General features: G+C 42.0%; 1 protein-coding gene across 4 annotated transcripts in view; it reads left to right on the forward strand.

Annotated features, from left to right (window-relative positions):
• The window catches only part of LOC134312456 (zinc finger protein 521), a 213,552-nt gene that overhangs the window by 112,377 nt on the left and 80,328 nt on the right, over window positions 1-20,847 (forward strand). For all 4 annotated transcript variants that reach the window (XM_062994418.1, XM_062994419.1, XM_062994415.1 and 1 more), the window contains exon 5: window positions 10-94. In XM_062994418.1, the coding sequence (XP_062850488.1) occupies window positions 10-94 (85 nt within the window). The remainder of the gene's footprint in view (window positions 1-9; window positions 95-20,847) is intronic.

The raw sequence follows: 20,847 nt of genomic DNA on the forward strand, positions 1-20,847 counted from the left end.
GCTTTTCAGAAGAAAACGTACCAGTGCATAAAGTGTCAGATGGTCTTCCACAGCGAGTGGGACATTCAGGTTCACGTGGCCAATCACATGCTCGGTAAGTGCTAAATTACCTTTCAGAATTGTTCTTGTTTGTCTGATGCGTTGATGCGAAGCACATCACAGACCTGGTTATTCACCCCGTGTTCACATCAGAGCACGATGAAGCGACTGGTATCCATTTATTTCCACTGTCGAAGTCAAGAGTCAAGAGAGGCTTTATTGTCATTTCAGCTATATACAAGTACATATTGAAGCGAAACAACGTTCCTCCAGGAGCAGGGTGCAACATAGAACAAGAGTGCAAGACAGTACAGTACCGTGCAGGTAGACAACATTACAATAAATACAAAAATGTCTGAAATAAATAAAGGAAGACAAGACTAGAGACAAGTGTTGGTCAGTACATGGTACTGAGTAAATAATGGTGAGGTAGATAAGTTATTTGTATCAGTCAAGTTAAGTAAGTCTCATTTATATAACGCGTCTTACAATGAATATTGTCTCAAATCAACTTTTCCCCTGTTGAGCAAGCCGAGGGCGGCAGTGGCAAGGAAAAACTCCCTTAAAAATTACAGAAAGAAACCTTGAGAGGAACCAGACTCAGCAGGGACCCCGTCCTCCTTGGGTGGCCTGGAGGAGTTCTTTATTTTTAATCCAGTCTTTGAGAAAGACCTGGACATTATAAGTTCTGGACATTTTTGTTGCAACAAGCCAGATTCCCGTCCCATCTAGTAGGGGGCACGTCAGGTTCCCATCTTATTTAGTAGGAGCACACCAGGTTCCTGTCCCATTTTGTAGGAGCACACCAGGTTCCTGTTCCATCTAATAGAAGCAGCACCGTTTGCCCTGCAGTCTCGATCCGCAGTCATCAACCTCGAGAGGGTAAACAGGTCTCTGTCAGAACCACCTCGGGGTAAAAAACAGAAGATGTAGTTACAATGTGGACTCGTCAAAGTATCAGTTTACAGAGAGTAGCGGCAATAAAACTTGAAGTAAAAAGGAGTTGGAGTACAGAGCACCTACAGGAGCTGTAGTAACAGCGAAAGTATACTTAGCTTTAGATGAAGCGGTGGAGTTTCCGTTGGAGTTGAAGCATGCCAGGTTCCCGTCCCATCTAGTAGGGGTACTCCAGGTGTCCGTCCCATCTTGTAGGAGGAGCACTGTTGGCCCTGCAGTCTCGATTCGCAGTCATCAACCTCGGTAGGGTAAACAGGTCTCCGTCAGAACCACCTCAGGGTAAAAACACAGAAGAGTTGACAGTCTGAGAAGGAGTCATGATTCAGGTTCATTGAATATGACTAAATCACAACCTCATTATATCTCATTATATATAGGACAGCATTTTAATAAAATACACTGATCAGCCATAACATTAAAACCAACTTCTTGTTTCTACACTCCACTTACCATATAGAAGCACTTTTGTGGTATTATTTAGGTGGTGGATCATTCTCAGCACTGCAGTGACACTGACATGGTGGTGGTGTGTTAGTGTGTGTTGTGCTGGTATGAGTGGATCAGACACAGCAGGGCAGCGGCGGCTGGACAGGGATACAGCGATACTGCACTTTGCACTCCCTAGTAGGTGAAAAGAAGTGATCAGAATTACCAGTTTTTACCAATTTGATCCTTTGAAGTCAGATAAGTAGTGGTTAATTAAAAATCAGTGGTGCTACGCCGGACAGACGTCTACATACAGACATTTACAATCACTGGAATTTAGCAGACGCTTTTATCCAAAGTGACTTAGAGTAAACAGTCTAAAGCATCTGAGGGTTAGTGGCAACCTGGCAGTGGTGGGGTTTGACCAGCAACATTATGCTTACTAGTCCAGTACTTTAACCGCTAAAATAAGTATGTTGAATCAGGAAGAGCATCCGGGACAAAAAACGGTGCCATATCAGGCATGTGGATCAGAATGATTTGATGTGGTGACCCCTAAAAGTACACGAGCAGCCAAAAGAAAAGAAAAATAATTTAAACTAAGCTAGGATAATGTACGCGCTGCGATATTAGGCCAGCGTTCTCGTTCCAAAATGGCTCCGAGCAACCGTCCAACTGGCATGCACTCGACGCTCTGCGGCGTCCACTGCGGTCCTCCTTTGACAATTTAGGTGGGTGATGGCGGTAACAAATCTGAACCAGATCGTAATTATCTTCCAGACATCGCGTGCCAGGAACGCGAACGGGAACAGGGAGGGCGACGAGCGGAGGCCTCATTTGGAAAAGGCTCCAAATGCCTTCTCCCCTGAAAAAAGGGGACACTTTCTCCTTTTAATGGCCATCTGCACGGGAGAGGCGAAACGAGAGGCCGGGGGTCATCTCCGCTCAGCTGTCACCGTTATTAGCGTAGGTAATGGAGCAGGCGCCGCGCTCTTAGGGGTGCCGTTCCCAGCCCCGCGTGCCTCGCTTTATTGGCTGTTGATTCGCTCCTATCGCTCTATATATAGACGGCACGATGGCGGAAAATGGAAGGAGAAAGTTAGGACGCCCTCGGAGGCCGATCTGAGATGAACGATTTGGTGCGGCGCTCTGTTCAGGGCTTCCCAGTCTCACTTCGGACGTGAAGGGGAAACGGATAACCTCCCGATCTTGTCGGGCCCCCGCGTGGCCTCCGGAGTGCAGAGGCAGAGCTCCGGGTCCAGATGGATCCAGCCACGTCGGCCGTACAGCTGGCGGGTCCGATCGGGGACGGCAAGTGATGTTCCTGTCCATCTGTAGGAGGAAAGAAAAGGCGGTTTTAGTGACCACCGAGCAATTCTGGAGCAAGCCAGAAGACAGCTGGCCGCTCTTTAGTTTGGAGTTTGTTGGCATGGCCCGCTCCCACTACTTAAGGCGTGTGATGTGCCACCCGAGACGGGGGTAGGAGGATGGCACGGCAGAGTTAAAGTCGCTGCGAGCTTCTGCGGTCACTATCAAAACTCTCGTCCGTTTTTAAAGAAGTTTATTAAGGCATTTATATGCTCGGCTGGCACAGCGGTCGTATTGTTCTCTTTTTAAGAGGCGGCGTTTGAGGTGCCGTGATTGTACATGGACAAAAGTATTGGGACGCCCCTTTTAATTATTGAATCCATGTGTAATAAATCACTCACTCACTCACTCACTGTCTTAACCGCTTATCCATTTAGGGTCACAGGGGGGTGCTAGAGCCTATCCCAGCTTTGCAATGGGCACAAGGCACACAGTAACACCCTGGACGGGGTGCCAGTCCATCGCAGGGCAGACACTTACACACAAACACACACACACTTTCACATATAGGGCAATTTAGTGTCTCCAATTAACCTGACTGCATGTTTTTGGACTGTGGGAGGAAACCGGAGCTCCCGAATAAACCCACACAGACACGAGGAGAACATGCAAACTCCACACAGAAAGGACCTAGACCACCCCGCCTGGGGATTGAACCCAGGACCTTCTTGCTGTGAGGCGACAGTGCTACTGTAATAAATCAGTTAGATTATATTTTATATATAAAGACATGAAGAAAAGCACAAATTCCCACAGACATACTTCAAAGTCTTGTGAGAAGCCTTCTCAGAAGAGCGGCTGTTGTTATTATAGCTTAAAAGATCACATAGAGGTCACTTTTTAATACCATTTATTTTTGAAATGGGCTCATGTTCAGGTGTCCAAATACTTTTGGTCATACAGTGTATTTAGTCTTGAAGGACTGCCAGGTGGAGCTGGTATGGTTCTGGGTTTGATGCCCATGTTGGTCTTCTTTGCTTTTCTTTCACCTTCCAAAGCATATCGGTAAGGTCAGTAATGCTGTGTGTGTGTGTGTGTGTGTGTATACACTACATGACCAATAATATGTGGACACATGACCACGAACTTGCTATACCCATACGCAGTAATACTCATACTTGCTATACCCATACGCTCTTTTAGAATGACCTTGTTTAAAGTTTCGGACTGGCTCTGTGGGGATTTATGCCCCTTAATCAAAAGACTATTAGTGAGGTCAGGCAGTGACACTGTATAAAAAGACCTGCACCCAAACTGACCAGCAGGTGCTCGGGTGGCGCAGCGGGCTATGACGCTGACACACTATGTGCTATTGGCCGGCTGAGCATCTACACAGACGGGATCAGCTAGGTCTTGAAGGATAGCCGCCCTGTCCATTTACATTTACATTTTCAGCATTTAGCAGACGCTTTTATCCAAAGCGACTTACACAATGAGCGGAACACGATGAGCAATTGAGGGTGAAGGGCCTTGCTCAGGGACCCAACAGTGGCAACTTGGTGGTGGCGGGGCTTGAACCGGCAACCTTCTGCTTACTAGTCCAGTACCTTAACCACTGAGCTATCACTGTCCAGGGTGTGTTCATGATTTTGAACCCGGGTTCTTGACATTATGCCACTAGTCCTGCTAATGACAGGCATGTCTTGCTGGTCACTTAATTTGTCCTAGAGATTTGGGAGTGTGTGTTGCCCTAAAATAAACTGGCACCTCTGTCCAAGGTGTCCCGCCTTGCACCAACCCCACCCTGACCAGGATGAAGCAGAACTTGCTGACCAAGTCATTTCAAACCCATAGGCAAGTAAGTAAAATCTATCTATTCCTCTTACTGGCACTTTTAATCAAAAGATCATTAGTTCTGTTAATGACAGGCATGTCTTGCTGATCTCTTGAAGCAGTATAACCCATTCGTAGCACTTCTTTTAGTCAAGACAGCTTCTGTCTGATCTTAGAATGACACCTGGAGCTTTGAAAGCTGGTCACTTCATCCAGAGTCTCTAAATCTGAAATAAACTGGCACCTCTGTCCAAGGTGTCCCGCCTTGCGCCAACCCCACCCTGACCAGGACGAAGCAGAACTTGCTGGACAAGCCATTTCAAACCCATAGGCAAGAAAGACCTTCATAGGCATCTACTCCTCTTACTGGTTCTTACTTTTAACCAAAAGACCATTAGTCCTGTTAATGACAGGTATGTCTTGCTGATCTCTTGAAGCAGTATAGCCCATTCTTAGCACTTCTTTTAGTCAAGGCAGCTTCTGTCTGATTCTAGGATGACACCAGGAGCTTTGGGAGCTGGTCACTTCATCCAGAGTCTCTAAATTTGTGTGTGTTGCCCTGAAATAAACTGGCACCTCCGTCCAAGGTGTCCCGCCTTGCGCCAACCCCACCCTGACCAGGACGAATCAATGGGTAAAAGGCCAACAGTCCAAAAGCTGCTCAGATAAAAGACGTCCGAACTTTTGCTCACAGTTTTGAGATACTTGTGAAGGTCTTTCTCTGACGGATTAGCCGAAACGCATCAGACAGCACAGCGGCGCTTACAAATCCCCCCTGTTTTTGGACAACATTGTGAACTTTGACCCTTTTAGCTCCGTAGGAGTCTTCCCCCCACCTTTCTCATCCTCCTGCTGCCCCAAAACCAAGACGAAAGATCTAATCTGCCCTTCACTGCCCCAAAGATCGACGCCTTTTCCTGTCCAAACGCGCCAAACAGAGATGATGTTCTGAAGGACAGACAGGAGCTTAAACTGACTGACTGTTCTGGAAAAGCTGATTTGGAGGGTCACCTTTGGCTTTTCCGTGCCAGGATGGGGGGGGGGGGGGGGGGGTCGAACGTGGCGAGCGCCAGGCCGATTCGATGCCCGGGCTTCTGTTCGACCACAGCTCGGAATGAACAGAAGCCTGGACGGAGGGGCAGGAGGTGGGAGGTCGGCGCGGGTACCGAGGGTGGTGATGCGTTTTGGTGAGGGTGGAGGGGGCGAGGGGGCAGAGCAGGGCACACATTTGCTGTACAGCTGGCCTCTCTGTGTGAGGCACCACCGTGGGCTGCTACCAGGCGAGAGGAGAGCAGAAAGCAGAGCTGTAAGACTGAATCCTCCTTCCTTCTTCCTGCCTTCTGTTTTTAATCGAATTAGCTTTGCTTTTAGTCTGATGCCCATCACCAGCGCCCCTCAGACCTCTCATGCCTCGTGCGTCTGTGTTACGTTCAGGCTTTTTCTTGTGAAAGAGGAACAATAATGTGCCGTCTACAGCAGAGAGCACAAATTATCCATGATGTTGTTGTGTGAGGATCACGTGGGGATCGTGAGTGACGATGTGTTTACTAGAAAATTACTTATAAATAAACGATGGTGCCAGGAGGTTTGGGTGGTCTAGGTCTAAATAAAATATACACAATAAAAATTATAATTCATTCATAACTTCATATTTGTAAAATAACGTTGTATTATTTAGAAGACTAATTAAATTTAAATTTATAATTCAAATGAATAATAATGTATAAATAATAGTTTATATATTATGGTGTGGGTAAAAAAAAATACTTTACAATATTTTCCATTATCTAGATAATAACTGAATGATATTGTGCTACATCAAAAGTGTAGCAGATATACTGTACAACAACAACAGCAATAATAATAATAATAATAATAATGTTTAAAAAAACCATAATAATAATAATAATAATAGTAATAATAATAATAGTAATAATAATAATAATAATAAAATAATAATAATAATAATAAAATAATAATAATAATAAAATAACAACAATAATAGTAATAATATTATTATTAATAATAATAATAATAATAATAATAATAACAAATGTTTAAAATAACAAGAAAAAAAAAAAAATAATAATAGTAATAATAATAATAGTAATAATAATAATAATAATAATAATAATAATAATAATAATAATAGTAATAAATGTTTAAAATAACAAGAAAATAATAGTAATAATAATAATAATAACAATAATAATAATAGTAATAATAATAAAAATAATAATAAACCCAGTTAAATAGTTTTAGCACTGCCAGTATGATTGTTTTTTAACTCATGTGACTTCCTGCACTTAACAATACAGTATGTTTGCCAGGGTGTAACAGGCACGTGTAGAGGGTGTTGGGTTGGATGGAATGGCTGAAAGCTTAAAATTTTTTCCCATTCATCTTTCATTGTAGCCATTTTCAGTTCCTGATTGTGAATCTACTGCCGCTTGCACAACCCTTAATCTGATCATGAAGAGCCGGATCACAACACGCCCACTTAGACACGGGTCCAATCTGTGGCCGCTTCTTATCACCTGTCAGTGTTAAGTTTTCACACAGACCTGTATCTCATACTAAGGGTCACGCTAGGCTCCAAACCTTCCTTCCCGATCATACACTTGCACAGACACCCGGACCAGCCCCAGAGATCGCATATAACAGTGGCAGCGGAATATGATTAAAACATACCCTGTCCAACCTTCCCTTCCTCAAACACGGCCAGTTGTGTTCTTATGGACGCCCGGCCAGGTCAGCAGCTCTGCTGAGAGTGGTGGTGTTTAAATAGTGTTTCGGTTTCTTGATGCTGACTGGAAATACTGGATAAATTCTACTAGTTTGGAACTGAAAACCATTCCACACTTTTCTTCACTTGGTCTTTTGTCTTGCTTTTGTCAACTTTCTGACTTTAGTCGCCCCTCTCTGGAGCCTCCAGGGGTGAGAGACCCTCTGTGTTTTGACACTGAGTCAGCGCTATGTTTTATTGATGGTGAGCGGTGAAAGGGCGCATCGCATTAGCAGTGTTAAGTAGCGGCTCGTGGAGTCAGACGAAGAGTAGTGCGGGGTCAAACCAACATGTCTGAATTGAAATGCGCCCAAGACCAAGGTTACAGAGGAGGCTTGAGTTGCAGGACTGGCCTCGTCCCAAACCCCTCAAGTCGGGATGGGATTGTGCTCCCTGTGTGGCAGCTTTGATGAATTTTTCCCTCTCTTCCCAAGTCTTTGACAGAAGAGATAAGGTCGAGGTCGAGACAGACGATTACACTTTGATTTGACGGGTTTGGTCAGTTTGAAGTAAGATCAGACAGGAGGTATTCTAGCTCTGACTGATTTACTGGATAGAGGGGACAGTTCTCTTAGGACTCTTGGGGCGCATTCACATGAATAGGGCTTGAGCGGTGCTGTAAAACAGCAGTGTGCTATCGACCGGACAGGTGCCAACACACAGGCGTTAATAGATGTATCTGTATAGGAGGGTATAGGTCTGATTGAGGCGCCTGCACTAGCGATGGATGATTTAGAGAGCTTAACGTGTCTCTGCACAGGCCTGTATCTCATACTGAGGGTCACACTAGGCTCCAAATTCCACCCACACACTTGCACAGGCACCTGGACCAGTCCCAGAGATTGCATTTGACAGTGACATTGGGATATGATTAAAACATACCAGACAGACCTTCCCTTCCTCAAACATTTACTGGATAGAGAAACAGTTCTAACTCTTGTGGCGCATTCACATGAATAGGGCTTGAGCGATACTGTAAAACATCATTAAATCCAGTCTCAAAGCTCCACATGTATGTGTGTTTATCTGGATTTTCCTCACTGTTTCACTTTTAAACTTGTGTTACAGCTCGAGGTTCTGAGAAATTGTGAGACCTGTGTTGTTAAAAAGAACGACAGAGGCGCACTAAACTTTTCTGCTCAGTTATCTCCACTGATGAAAATTCTCACTTAATGTTTAAGTACAATCAGTCACGCTAAGTGTTGTTTGTACGACCTGAGTCACTTTTATCGCGTCGTATCAAACAGTTCGTCTCATTGGAGGAGCTTTAAAAAGGTCAGTGCAAACTGGGTCAATGCAGCTTAACTGGAAACTCAAATTGTTCCTTTATTGATCTGTTTGCAAGCTCTAGGGTACAGAATACACATCATTTATTCATTCCTAGTTAGGGTCTCAGTGGTTCTGGTGCCAACCGGTAACACTGGATGCATGGCAGGAATCAAACCTAGGGATCAAACCCAGGACCTTCTTGCTGTGAGCCGACAGTGCTACTCACCGAGCCACTGTGCCACCCAAAGGAATACAAAAGATCTATTTTTTAATAATTAAGTCACTGAAAACAGACGCTGATCTACAAGTTTGAATCTCAACAGTGCTATCGGCCGGACAGGTGCCTACACACAGGCGTTAACAGATGTGCCATATGGGAGAGGCAGGTGTAGCCTAGCGGTTAAGGTACTGGACTAGTAATCAGAAGATTGCTGGTTCAAGCCTCACCACTGCCAGGTTGCCACTGTTGGGCCCTTGATCAAAGCACCTTAACTCTCAATTGTTTAGACTGTGTACTGTCTCATTTGTGAGACGCTTTGGATAAAGCCCTCTGCTAAATGCCAAAAATGTAAATGTAAATGCCTTTGGATCTGTGGGAGGAAACCGGAGCATCCGGAGGAAACCCACACAGACACAGGGAGAACATTCAAACTCCACACAGAAAGGACCCTGGCTGCTTGGCTGGGGAATCAAACCCAGACCCTTGTTGCTTTGAAGTGACAGCGCTACCAACTGCGCCACAATGCCACCCCCAGCAGTTCTATCAACCGGACAAATGCCTACACAAGGGTACTATCAGATGTACCTGTATGGGATGGTATAGGTCTGATTGAGGTGCCTGCACTAGTGATGGATGATCTAGAGAGCTTAGCGTGTCTCTGCAAATGTGATGCAGCTCTATAAGGGTCCATTGTGGGCCAGTGAAAAGATGCAGCCGGCAACTATGAGTGTGTTGGATGGGGCACATGATATGTCTCGGCCAGCACGGGAAAAGGGGGGGGGGGGGGGGGGGGGGGGGGGGTCTAGCGGTATGATTCCAACGGGAGGGAATTGGAGATGACTAGATTGGGAGCAAAATGGGAATTTAAGTGTGTGTGTGTGTGTGTGTGTGTGTGTGCTCTGCGGGTATGGCAGGCAGGAGTGGACAGATGGCTGGTCCTCTCCTCTCTCAGCTGTAGGAGTGGTGGGTGCAGTAACTGCGCCTCTCCTGCGCTGTTGACCTTGCCTTGGCCGTCCATGTGCCTGGCACTCAGCCGCCCGGCTCCATCCACTTCAGCTCACCTTTTTATTAAAACATACCACACACACACACACACGTTCACACACAATCATGTGCCCCTGCAAACACACACATTCAGTTTCTTACACTGTCATGGGTCAAAGTTATGATTTTTTTAGTTTTTTTTTTCTCTAAGCACTTCGTGGTCAGGGTTGGAGAAGGTCCAGTTCCACCAGGAAACACAGAAGCATCTGAAGAAGACGTAGCTTCTCGGTTGGTGGTTGGTGGTGTTTTTTGCATGTCATTGGTAAAGCTTTTGTTCTCTGTGACTCTGTACTCTGAGATCAGACCGGCTGCTTTTTGTTTTTCACCTGGCCGAGGCCCCCCGGGGTCAGCCGGAGACCGGGCTGCTGATTAGCGCGCCCCTCTCTGAGAAGACCTTTACGGTGCCCTCTGGCCATGGCAGTGAAACCCTGTCGATTGTTTCAGAGCGCTCTAATAGGTTTCAGGTGCTTCGGGTCAACGACCAGCCACCGGGTCTCCCTCGGTCCCCGACCAGAGTGCCGTTATTAAAACTTTTAACTGAGCTAACAAACTCCAGCCGATATTACTGATTATGAGGGTTTGTTTAGTTAGCATGCAAAACCGCTCATACGTTTTCTAAAATTCCTGGAAGTCTCTTAACGGACAATTACTAACATCTGTTAAACCTTAATTCTGAAAAATTTGGGACAGGAAGTGAAAAGTTAAAGCAGTTTTAGCTTCACAATTGTATATTTTGGCACCACACCCTATCACCAGGACAGCAGGCAGGCAGGCAGGCAGGTCAGTCTGGCACCTGAATGCTGGTGTAACACATTATACACTATATGGCTAAATCAGTGGCGGCTGCTGGTCTTTCAAAGAGGGGAAGCTCATTGTCGGCTTACATCATAAAATTTGTCAATTTATTTATATATAAATTCTGCCCTTTGTTCCTTTTCAAGAAAATGGCCTGAAATGGGTTGCAGTTTGTCTTCCAACTTCACTCGCAAAATCCGCGATGGGACTGAAGCTCCCAGTGATTAAGTGACGGTGTAGATCTCAAAATAGCTGTCAATCAACTGATCCTCCAATCATCTTGCAGAAGCTCAGCGTCCAGACCCGCCCACAGCTCCATTCACCCCCAGAGACGCTCAGCGTTCGGGGGCGGGACAAAATCACGGCATTTATCCAATGACCGGCGAGTTTCGAAGCAATGAAAAAAACCCTCCCATGCAGCCCCATAGAAGTGAAGAGACGCTCAGATTCTGCAGCAAATGCACTGATGCTCCGGGAATACGTATGAGTTAAGTTAACAAAATCGAGTCGATTTGTGATAAGTAGCTGATTCTGAACGAACTTGTCTTCGAGATGAACGTGTTCTAACGCATTTGTAGTCAATTAAATGTTAACACAACTGTACATATTTGACCATTTAATTTTTGACATTTTAGGGGAAGCTGAGCTTCCTTTGCAGTCTTAGAGAAATCGCCACTGGGCTACATGTATGTGACCACCTGACCATGAGCTTGTTGGACGTCCTATTCCCTATACTGGGAATTCTTTCCTCAAGTTTTTGGAGTATGTCTGGGGAAATTTTGCCTGGTTCACAGTTAGTGTGCTTATTCAGCCTAAACGTGTGCAATGAGGTTGAGGTTAGAAAAAAAAAAAAAAAAAACTTCAGAAATCAATAATAAAAACAACAACAACATCAATAATAATGAAAACAATAATAATAATAATAATATAATAATAATACAATAATAGTTATAATAATAATAATAACAATATTAATATTAATTATAATAAAAACAATAATAATAATAATAATAAAAACAACAATAATAATAATAATAATAATAATAATTGTAACAATAATAATAATATTAATAATAATAATAGTATTAATATTATTAATAATAATAATTGTAATAATAATAATAATAATAACAATATTGATAATGATTTGCTGCCCTGATATCCAATAGTACATTTTAAAAAGAGTATTTGGCCTGTACAGTGAAATCAGGCATCCAACAGCTTACAATTATGACTGAACACAACCTGAAGGTTATCCGGACTATAAGCGCCTCTCAGTCTCTCAGTCTTGACCGATTACTGCTTCTCCCACCCTCACCTTTTCCATCCAAAATATAAAAGTGAGGAAACTTTTTAAAGGTCCCTAGTATTATTAATTTTGTTTTATTCTTCTTTGTATTGGATTATTTATTTTCTTGTAGAATATCAAATGCTCTAATTGTACATGCTCAGAATTTACATCCCTCTATGTGATCAGTTGGCGTGAAGCAGACGTTCTTGTGTTAGGACACGAGCTTGACGTGGAACGCTGTAATTACACAAATTACACATTTTCATTTCATGGTCCACGCTATCTAAAAAAAAAAAACGTCTACAGACTCATTTTCTCTCTGATCTTCATTGTCTTCCCATTTGTCAGATATCTCCCGACCCCCAGACGTCTGCCGATTCGCAGGCGCAAACCTTAAGCGGCTCTGGCTCTGATTAATCTTTAAGGTTTATAATTACTAATTAACTTCTAATGTAGTTCCTCCTTCAATGATTTGCATGGAGGACAACAGATCATTAGCTTCAATAATGAATGTGGACAGGACAGATAATGGGCTCTGATACTCCGGCTCTGACAGTTGTATTAAATGAGGCGACGGTTCGCTGCAGATTCGGTGCGTGGAGGATGAACGGGAGTGAAGCTGTCAGTGCCGCCGTCTGCTCGGCTGCTCTTTCAATGTAATAAAAAATGGAAATCTGAGCAAGTTGAAATGATCCTATTTTTTCATGGCTGGTCCACATACCAGACATGGCACTATCAGACATGGCTTGGGACCGGCACTGAGAGTGCACTGACAATAGCTGTGCTGTTTCAACCACCAATCCTTTCTCAGACATAACCAATCATCTGTGGTCTGTGTAAATGCCTGCCTGGTTGATAGAAACGCTGAAATTGGAATGCTGTACTACTCAAGTGCCGACCTAAATGAATCCTAAATCTAAATGTGCACTGAATCTGGAGACAAATTCTGTGATGGACAGGTGCCCAGTGTATTGCTGTCTTGCTCGTATTGTTGCCCAGCAAATAATAATAATAATAATAATAATAATAATAATAATAATAATAATAATAATAATAATAATAATAATAATACATACAATAATAATAATACATACAATAATAATAATAATAATAATAATAATAATAACAATAATAATAATAATAATAATAATAATAATAATAATAATACATACAATAATAATAATAATAATAATAATAACAATAATAATAACAATAATAAATATAATAATAATAATAATAATAATAATAATAATAATACACAAAATAATAATAATAATACACAAAATAATAATAATAATAATAAATATAATAATAATAATATTAATACATGTAATAATAATAATAATAATACATATAATAATATTAATAACGAATATAATAATAATAATAATAATAATAATAATAGAAATAATAAATAAATAAATAAATAGAAACATAAAACACAATCAATTATTGTTTACTGATATAAATAACAGTAAACAATGATTATGATTTTATGATATATGTATAGTAAAGTACATAGATATCATAGTGACCCAGCAGGTAGTGTGGGTGCTGTACAGCTCCTGGGTTTAAACCTCACCCTTGGTGCCTTGCTCGCATTGTTGCCCAGTGAATCCAGGCCAGCAGCAACCCTGATCACAATTGATCAAAAATAAAAAATTAATCTAATAAATACATTAAAAAATAAATAAATAAATAAATAAACAAATAAATAATAATAATAATAATAGCAATAAATAATAATAATTAATAATAATAATAACAGCAACAATCAATAAATAAGTAAATAAAATAACAATAATTACAAAAATAAAAAACTATCAATTATTGTTTACTGATATAAATAACAATAAACAATGATTATGATATTATAAAATATGTATAATAAAGTTCATGTATCATCATAGTGACCCAGCAGGCGGTGTGGGTGCTGTACAGCTCCAGGGTTTAAACCTTGCTCATGATGACTATTTGTGAGAATTTGGTTATGCACTCTTTTTACCTTTTAGAGACATGCTGAAGATGAAATGGGTGAATAGGTAAACGTAGGAATATAAATAAATGAATTAATAAATACATGAATGCATGGTTGAATGAGTAAATAAAAAATAATAATTAATTGATTAATACATTTAATTTTTTAGTTTTTTTTTTATTTGTTTTGTTATTCAGCTATAACAGCAGCCAACAGCTCCTCTTTTTAGAAGGCTTTTCACAATATTTTAGAGTATGTCCATGGGAATTTGTGCTCATTTGGTCGACAGATGACAGCATGTGTATGGCTGTGTACTGTTGTTGGTCAAGAAAGTATCAGTTGATGTTCCAGTTCATCCCAGAGCTGTTGAGTGGTGCTGAGGTCATGCTGGAACAGGAAAGGGCCTTCCCTAAACTGTTGCTGCAAAGTTGGAGGTGTATGATTGTGTTTGTCTGATTGATTTATTACACCTGTTAGTGATTGTTGTAGCTGAAACACGGCGCCCATCACGCCGAGCAGATTTCAGATTTATGGGGTGTTTAATTCCCAGGGAAACAAATTGTATCTGCATGGGGAGTGTGTGTGTGTGTGTGTGTGTGTGTGTGTGTGTGTGTGTGTGTGTAGCTGTGTTTGAGGTGGAAGGTCACTGCACACTCAGCTTTTTTATTTTAACTAGTTAGAGGTGTTAATTGCAGTTTGATCCCATTAATGATGAGCACTGCTCTCTCTCTCTCTCTGTCTCTCTCTCTCTCTGTATCTGCTGTATCTTCCCTCACTTTCATCTTAATGACACCCTAACAGTTTACACCAGTGTAACACCCCCACAACACACACACACACACACACACACACACACTCACACACACACCGAGTAAAGACGCTTCTGGCATAATGATGATTATCATTTAGAAACATTAATGTGCGTAGCAGTGGCGACCCACTAGCTCATTACCGTCGGAGGCTGGTGCGGGAGCCGAGGGCCGCGGTCAGAGCCGGAGCGGCCGTGTACCGGTGCCCCTCCACCTGCTCAAGGTCCAGGCGCCGCGCTCCAAGATCACCTCTTCATCCCTGACCTCCTTCAACATCCCTGACCTCCTTCTGTGTGTATGAGAGGTGTGGGGGCGAAATGAGCTCTCATCTCATTTCTACACTGTGTGGAATTACTTTACCGTTGTAAACAGACAGGGTGCAAAGTTACTGCAGGCCACCATACACTCACATTCACTCACTTTACTCAATTACTCACTGACTCACTCACTGAATCACTCACTTCACTCAGTTACATTCTAAATTACTTACTGACTCACTAAATCACTTACTTCACTTACTGACTCACTAAATCACTTACTTCACTTACACACTTACTCATTTACTCAGCGACTCACTCACTGACTCACTGAATCACTTACTTTAATTCACCCACATTCCCTCACTTCACTTACTGAATCACTGATTCACTTGCTCACTGACTCACTGAATCACTCACTGACTTTATTCACACACTTAATTACTTACAGACACATTCACTCACTCACTGAATCACTCACTTTACTCAGTTACATACTAAATTACTTACTGAAACACTCACTTACTGACTCAATCACTCTCTCACTGACTCACTGAATCACTTACTTACTTCACTCACACACTTAATTACTTACCGACACATTCACTGACTCACTGAATCACATACTCATTAACTTCACCCACTTAAACACTCACTCAATTACTCACTGACTCACTCACTGACTCACTCACTGAATCATTCACTGAATCACTCACTTCACTCAGTTACATTCTAAGTTACATTCTTACTTACTGACTCACTGAATCGCTTACCTCACTTACTCAGAAACATACCCAATTACTCAATGACTCACTCACTGAATCACTTTAATTCACTCACATTCCCTCACTTCACTTACTGAATCACTGACTCACTGACTCACTGAATCACTTACTCAATCACTGAGTCACTTACTCACTGAATCACTCACTCATTCACTGACTCACTGAATCATTCACTCACCGAATCACTCACTAATTTACTGACTCACTGAATTACTCACTTACATTCAGTTGCTCACTTCACTCACTCACAATGATTCAGTGATTCATTGATTGATTCAGTGAATGAGTGAGTAAGTGATGGATGAGTGTGTGTTGCACTGCGATTTTTTGGTACTGGATCCACTAAAACACTAATTATCTATTCAGTTACTGTTCTAATGTGGTTAGAAGTTTAGAGCGGTGCAGTTTTCATCAGCTGCTTTATTCTGGTCAGGGTCACAGCGGGTCCGGTTTCACAAGGAATATCCTGGTAAGAGGTTGAGTCACTAATCCATCGCAGGGCCCAGTCAGCCAATAGATAGCATAATAGATTTCTGTTCAGGGTGTATATATGACTTGCGACCAGCGCTCAGGGGGACTAGTGGTACTGGTCCTTCTGGGACTCTGACCAGGATGAAGCAGTTAGTATAAATGAGTGAATGAATACGTCAGTGTATCCTAGTTTTTCTTCTTAGCAGCTTCTGATCCAGTTTTCCGTGTGTGTGTGTGTGTTTTTCATGGGAATGTGTGTGTGTGTGTGTGTGTGCGCATTTCTCTTCACTGTTTGTGACTGAAGTCTTTGTGATTATTAATTTTAACCCAGTTCTTTTTTCCGAAAGCGTTCCTCTCGTACTCTTTTGGCATGCATTAATTATGGCGGTGTTATTCTGATATCCGGCGTCTCTCCCAGCAGAGTCGCTGCTCCACATAATTACACAGTCGATACTCATGTTACCATTAGCGCGAGCGCTGGCGCTCCAGAGCCGCCGCGCCGCTTGTAGGAAGAAGACGGGGCGCTAGCTGCAGATGTGAAGACGGATCCGCTCCCTGTTCTCAGGCCTTTTAAAGAGACAAATTGGAGTGATGCGGCAGCGCTGCGTGAGAATCAGACAATAGCTCTCACGCTAAAATGAATCTGATTAGGCAGGTTCAGGGAGAATTATACAAACCGGTTTGTTCAATTAGCATAATGTTTAGAGTTGTGCACAACACCAGGGTCCTCGGAACATGGGTTCAAATCCCTTTGGCCATGCATTGTTCTTAGGTTCTGGTTCCACCGCAGCTCTGATTAGAATAAAACAGTTACGGGTGCTCGGGTGCAACAACAGTCTGTGCGTTAACCCTCTACCGCTGAGAGACTGACAGACAGACAGATAGACAGACAGACACAAATACAGACAGACAAACATAGACAGACAGACAGGCAGGCAGATACATATATAGACAGACAGACATATACAGACAGACAGACATATACAGACAGACAGACAGACCGATAGATAGCTAGACAGATAGATAGATAGATAGATAGATAGATAGATAGATAGATAGATAGATAGATAGATAGATAGATAGATAGATAGATAGATAGATAGACATATACAGACAGACAGACAGACTGTAATTACCTTGTAAATTTAAACATTCCATCCATCTCTCTTTCTATATATCTATCTATCTATCTATCTATCTATCTATCTATCTATCTATATATATATATAACAGACAGACAGATAGATAGATAGACAGACAGATAGATTGATAGATAGACAGACAGACATATACAGACAGATAGATAGAGAGATAGACAGACAGACAGACAGACAGACACAGACAGACTGAGACAGACAGATAGACAAACAGACAGATAGAAATACAGACAGGCAGGCAGATACATATATAGACAGACAGACATATACAGACAGATCCCCTATATGACCAAAAGTATTCGGACACCTGACCATCAGCTTGCTGGACATCCCATTTAAAAAACAAATGGTATTAAAACAGAGTGATCTTTTCAGCTATAATAAAAGCTTATCACAAGACTTTGAAGTATGACTGTGGGAATTTGAGCATCTGTATGGCTGGTCAAGAAGAAGTTTATTCCAAAACTGTTCAGGGGGGCTGAGGTCCACTGGAGTTTCTTCAAAATGAGCTTTTCTTCATGTGTTTGTAGATCTTGCTTTGTGCACAGGGGTTCAGTCATGCTGGAACAGGAAAGGGCCTTCCCTAAACTTTCCTTATATCATAGTTATTTTTGTGGCTGGATAAGATGAATTAAAAAATTAGAAGGGGCATCCCAATACTTTCTTAGCATTTTTCCCTTAAAGTATTTGTAAACAGCGTTGGTGCGTATTGATCGTGCAATAGAACAGAATTTAATGACACCTTTCATTCTTCTTTTATGCTTTTCTAACTAATCTCGTTCACTGCTGACCGCTCTCACACATTCCGCAGCAGCGTGTTTGGACGGTGACCCGGTCCGGTTGTTACTTTTTAGCGACAGCACTCCCAGCCCGTTCTTCGTTCACGCCAAGCACTAGGCTTCCTGGCTCTTCTCCTGCCTTTTTTTCCCCACCAGCTTTCGATGGCTGTTTCATTAAGACTTGGAAGGGAGTCCCGCGGTTCCATTTAATCAAACGAATAGCCGTGGCAGACCTGCCCAATCAATCACAATCCTTAGCCAATATGCTGCATTCCATGAGCGTGGCTGAGAGTTTAGACTGGACGTGTGCGGGATGAGTTTTCTACTTTTTTACACTCTGTCAGTTTGTTCCTTCCAACATTGAGTTCTGCTCATAAAGAAAGAGGTCTAGACCAGTCGTAAACCATAGATGTACACCGATCAGCCATAACATTAAAACCACCTCCTTGTTTCTACACTCACTGTCCATTTTATCAGCTCCACTTACCATATAAAAGCATTTTGTAGTTCTACAATTACTGAATGTAGTCCCTCTATTTCTCTACATACTTTGTTAGCCCCCTTTCACCCTGTTCTTCAATGCTCAGGACCCCCACAGGACCACCACAGAGCAGGTATTATTTAGGTGGTGGATCATTCTCAGCACTGCAGTGACACTGACATGGTGGTGGTGTGTTAGTGAGTGTTGTGCTGGTATGAGTGGATAACGCTAGCCACATGCATCAATTTGTTTACCACTGTTCCTTCCATGGTCCACTTTTGATCGATACTGACCACTGCAGACCGGGAACACCCCACAAGAGCTGCAGTTTTGGAGATGCTCTGACCCAGTCGTCTAGCCATCACGATTCGGCCCTTGTCAAACTCACTCAAATCCTCACGCTCGTCCATTTTTCCTGCTTCTAACATCAACTTTGAGGATAAAATGTTCACTTGCTGCCTAATATATCCCCCCCACTAACAGGTGCCGTGATGAAGAGATAATCAGTGTTATTCACTTCACCTGTCAGTGGTCATAATGTTATGCTTGATCGGTGTAGTAGTGTGTGTTCTGGTATGATGTGCAACAAAGGTCATTTGTATTGTGTGGCTGGGCACTGATGTCGGTCAAGAAAGTCTCAGTTGATGTTCCGGTTCATTCCAAAGCTGTTCAGTGGGGCCGAGGACACTGGACTCTCCTTTAACTGAGCTTTTCTTCATGTCTTTATAGAGCTTGTTTTGTGCACAGGGGGACAGTCATGGAGTACAGTCAGTAATTGTATAGCTACAAAGTTCATCTGTATAGAAGATGATTATATTTAAACCTTCTCCTGCTCATTCTCCATTACTATGTAGCTCCACTTGTCCCCCCCCCCCCCCCCCCTCCACCCCCCGGTCTCTGCGACAACGGGTCCCCGTGTGGTGCTCCTGGCTGGCCTGCCGGTTGTTTGCCAGCGTCTGGGTCCTGCTGGAATTGAATCCTGAATGAAGGCAGCGGAATGAGCCGTGTCCCAGGCTGCTTCCTCTCCCTCCCTCATCAGCATTCCACCGATGAGAGTAATTAAAGCCCAAATTAATTCTGCTGTAAGCAGAGGAGCCACTGAATAACTGATATTAGAGGCTAGATGATGAATGCTTGGCATCAAGGGAAGTCTCGCGGGACAGCGGAGGGGTGGAGGAAGAAAGATGGGGGGGTGAGAGCAAGGGAGGGAGGGTGTAAATTTCCTCTCTGTTTTCTTTCTGTCTTGGTTTTAAGTTTTAACTTTCCTTGTTGGTCTTGTTTGCTCGTTTGTTGTCTCGTTTTATAATTTCACAGTGTCCCAATACGTATGTAGTGGGTAACACTGTCGCCTCACAGCAAGAAGGGCCTGGGATCAAATCCCTGTTGGTGCAGGACCTTACTGTGTGGAGTTTGCATGTTCTCCCTGTGTCACTGTGGGTTTCCTCCGAGTGCTCCACAGTCCACAGACCCTATAGATGTGTATGTGTGTGTGTGTGTGTGTGTGTGTGTGTGTGTGTGTGTGTTTGCCCTGTGATTGACTGGCAACCTGTCTAGGGTGCTTCCTGTCTTCCATTCAATGAATCAGACCCACTGTGAACCTGACCAGGATAAAGTGGTGGTAAAACAGACAATGAACAAATGTATGATTGTATTGTGTTATATTATGGTCAAGGTAAATCCTTTTTTTCTGGTTAGATAGCAGCAGTATGTTCATTTTTATATAACATGGACTTGAATCCATTTAAGAAATGAAATAAAATAAAATAAATATTTCAAATCCACTGTCACATTTTTTGCAAAAATAAATACATACATACATAAATAAATAAATAAATAATAATAATAATAATAATAAATACATAAACAATAATAATTACAACAACAATAATAATAATAACAATAACAATAACAGTAATAATAACAATAATAATAATAATAACAATAATAATAAATACATAAATAATAATAATAATAATGATAACAATAACAATAATAATAACAACAATAATAATAATAATAATAACAATAACAGTAATAATAACAATAATAACAATAATAATAATAATAATAACAATAATAATAATGACAATAATAATAATAATAATAATAATAAATACATAAATAATAATAATAATAATAATAATAAAATGCAGACTGTGCATT

This window comes from Trichomycterus rosablanca, chromosome 4 (assembly GCF_030014385.1).
Source record: "Trichomycterus rosablanca isolate fTriRos1 chromosome 4, fTriRos1.hap1, whole genome shotgun sequence".
Lineage (NCBI taxonomy): Eukaryota > Metazoa > Chordata > Actinopteri > Siluriformes > Trichomycteridae > Trichomycterus > Trichomycterus rosablanca.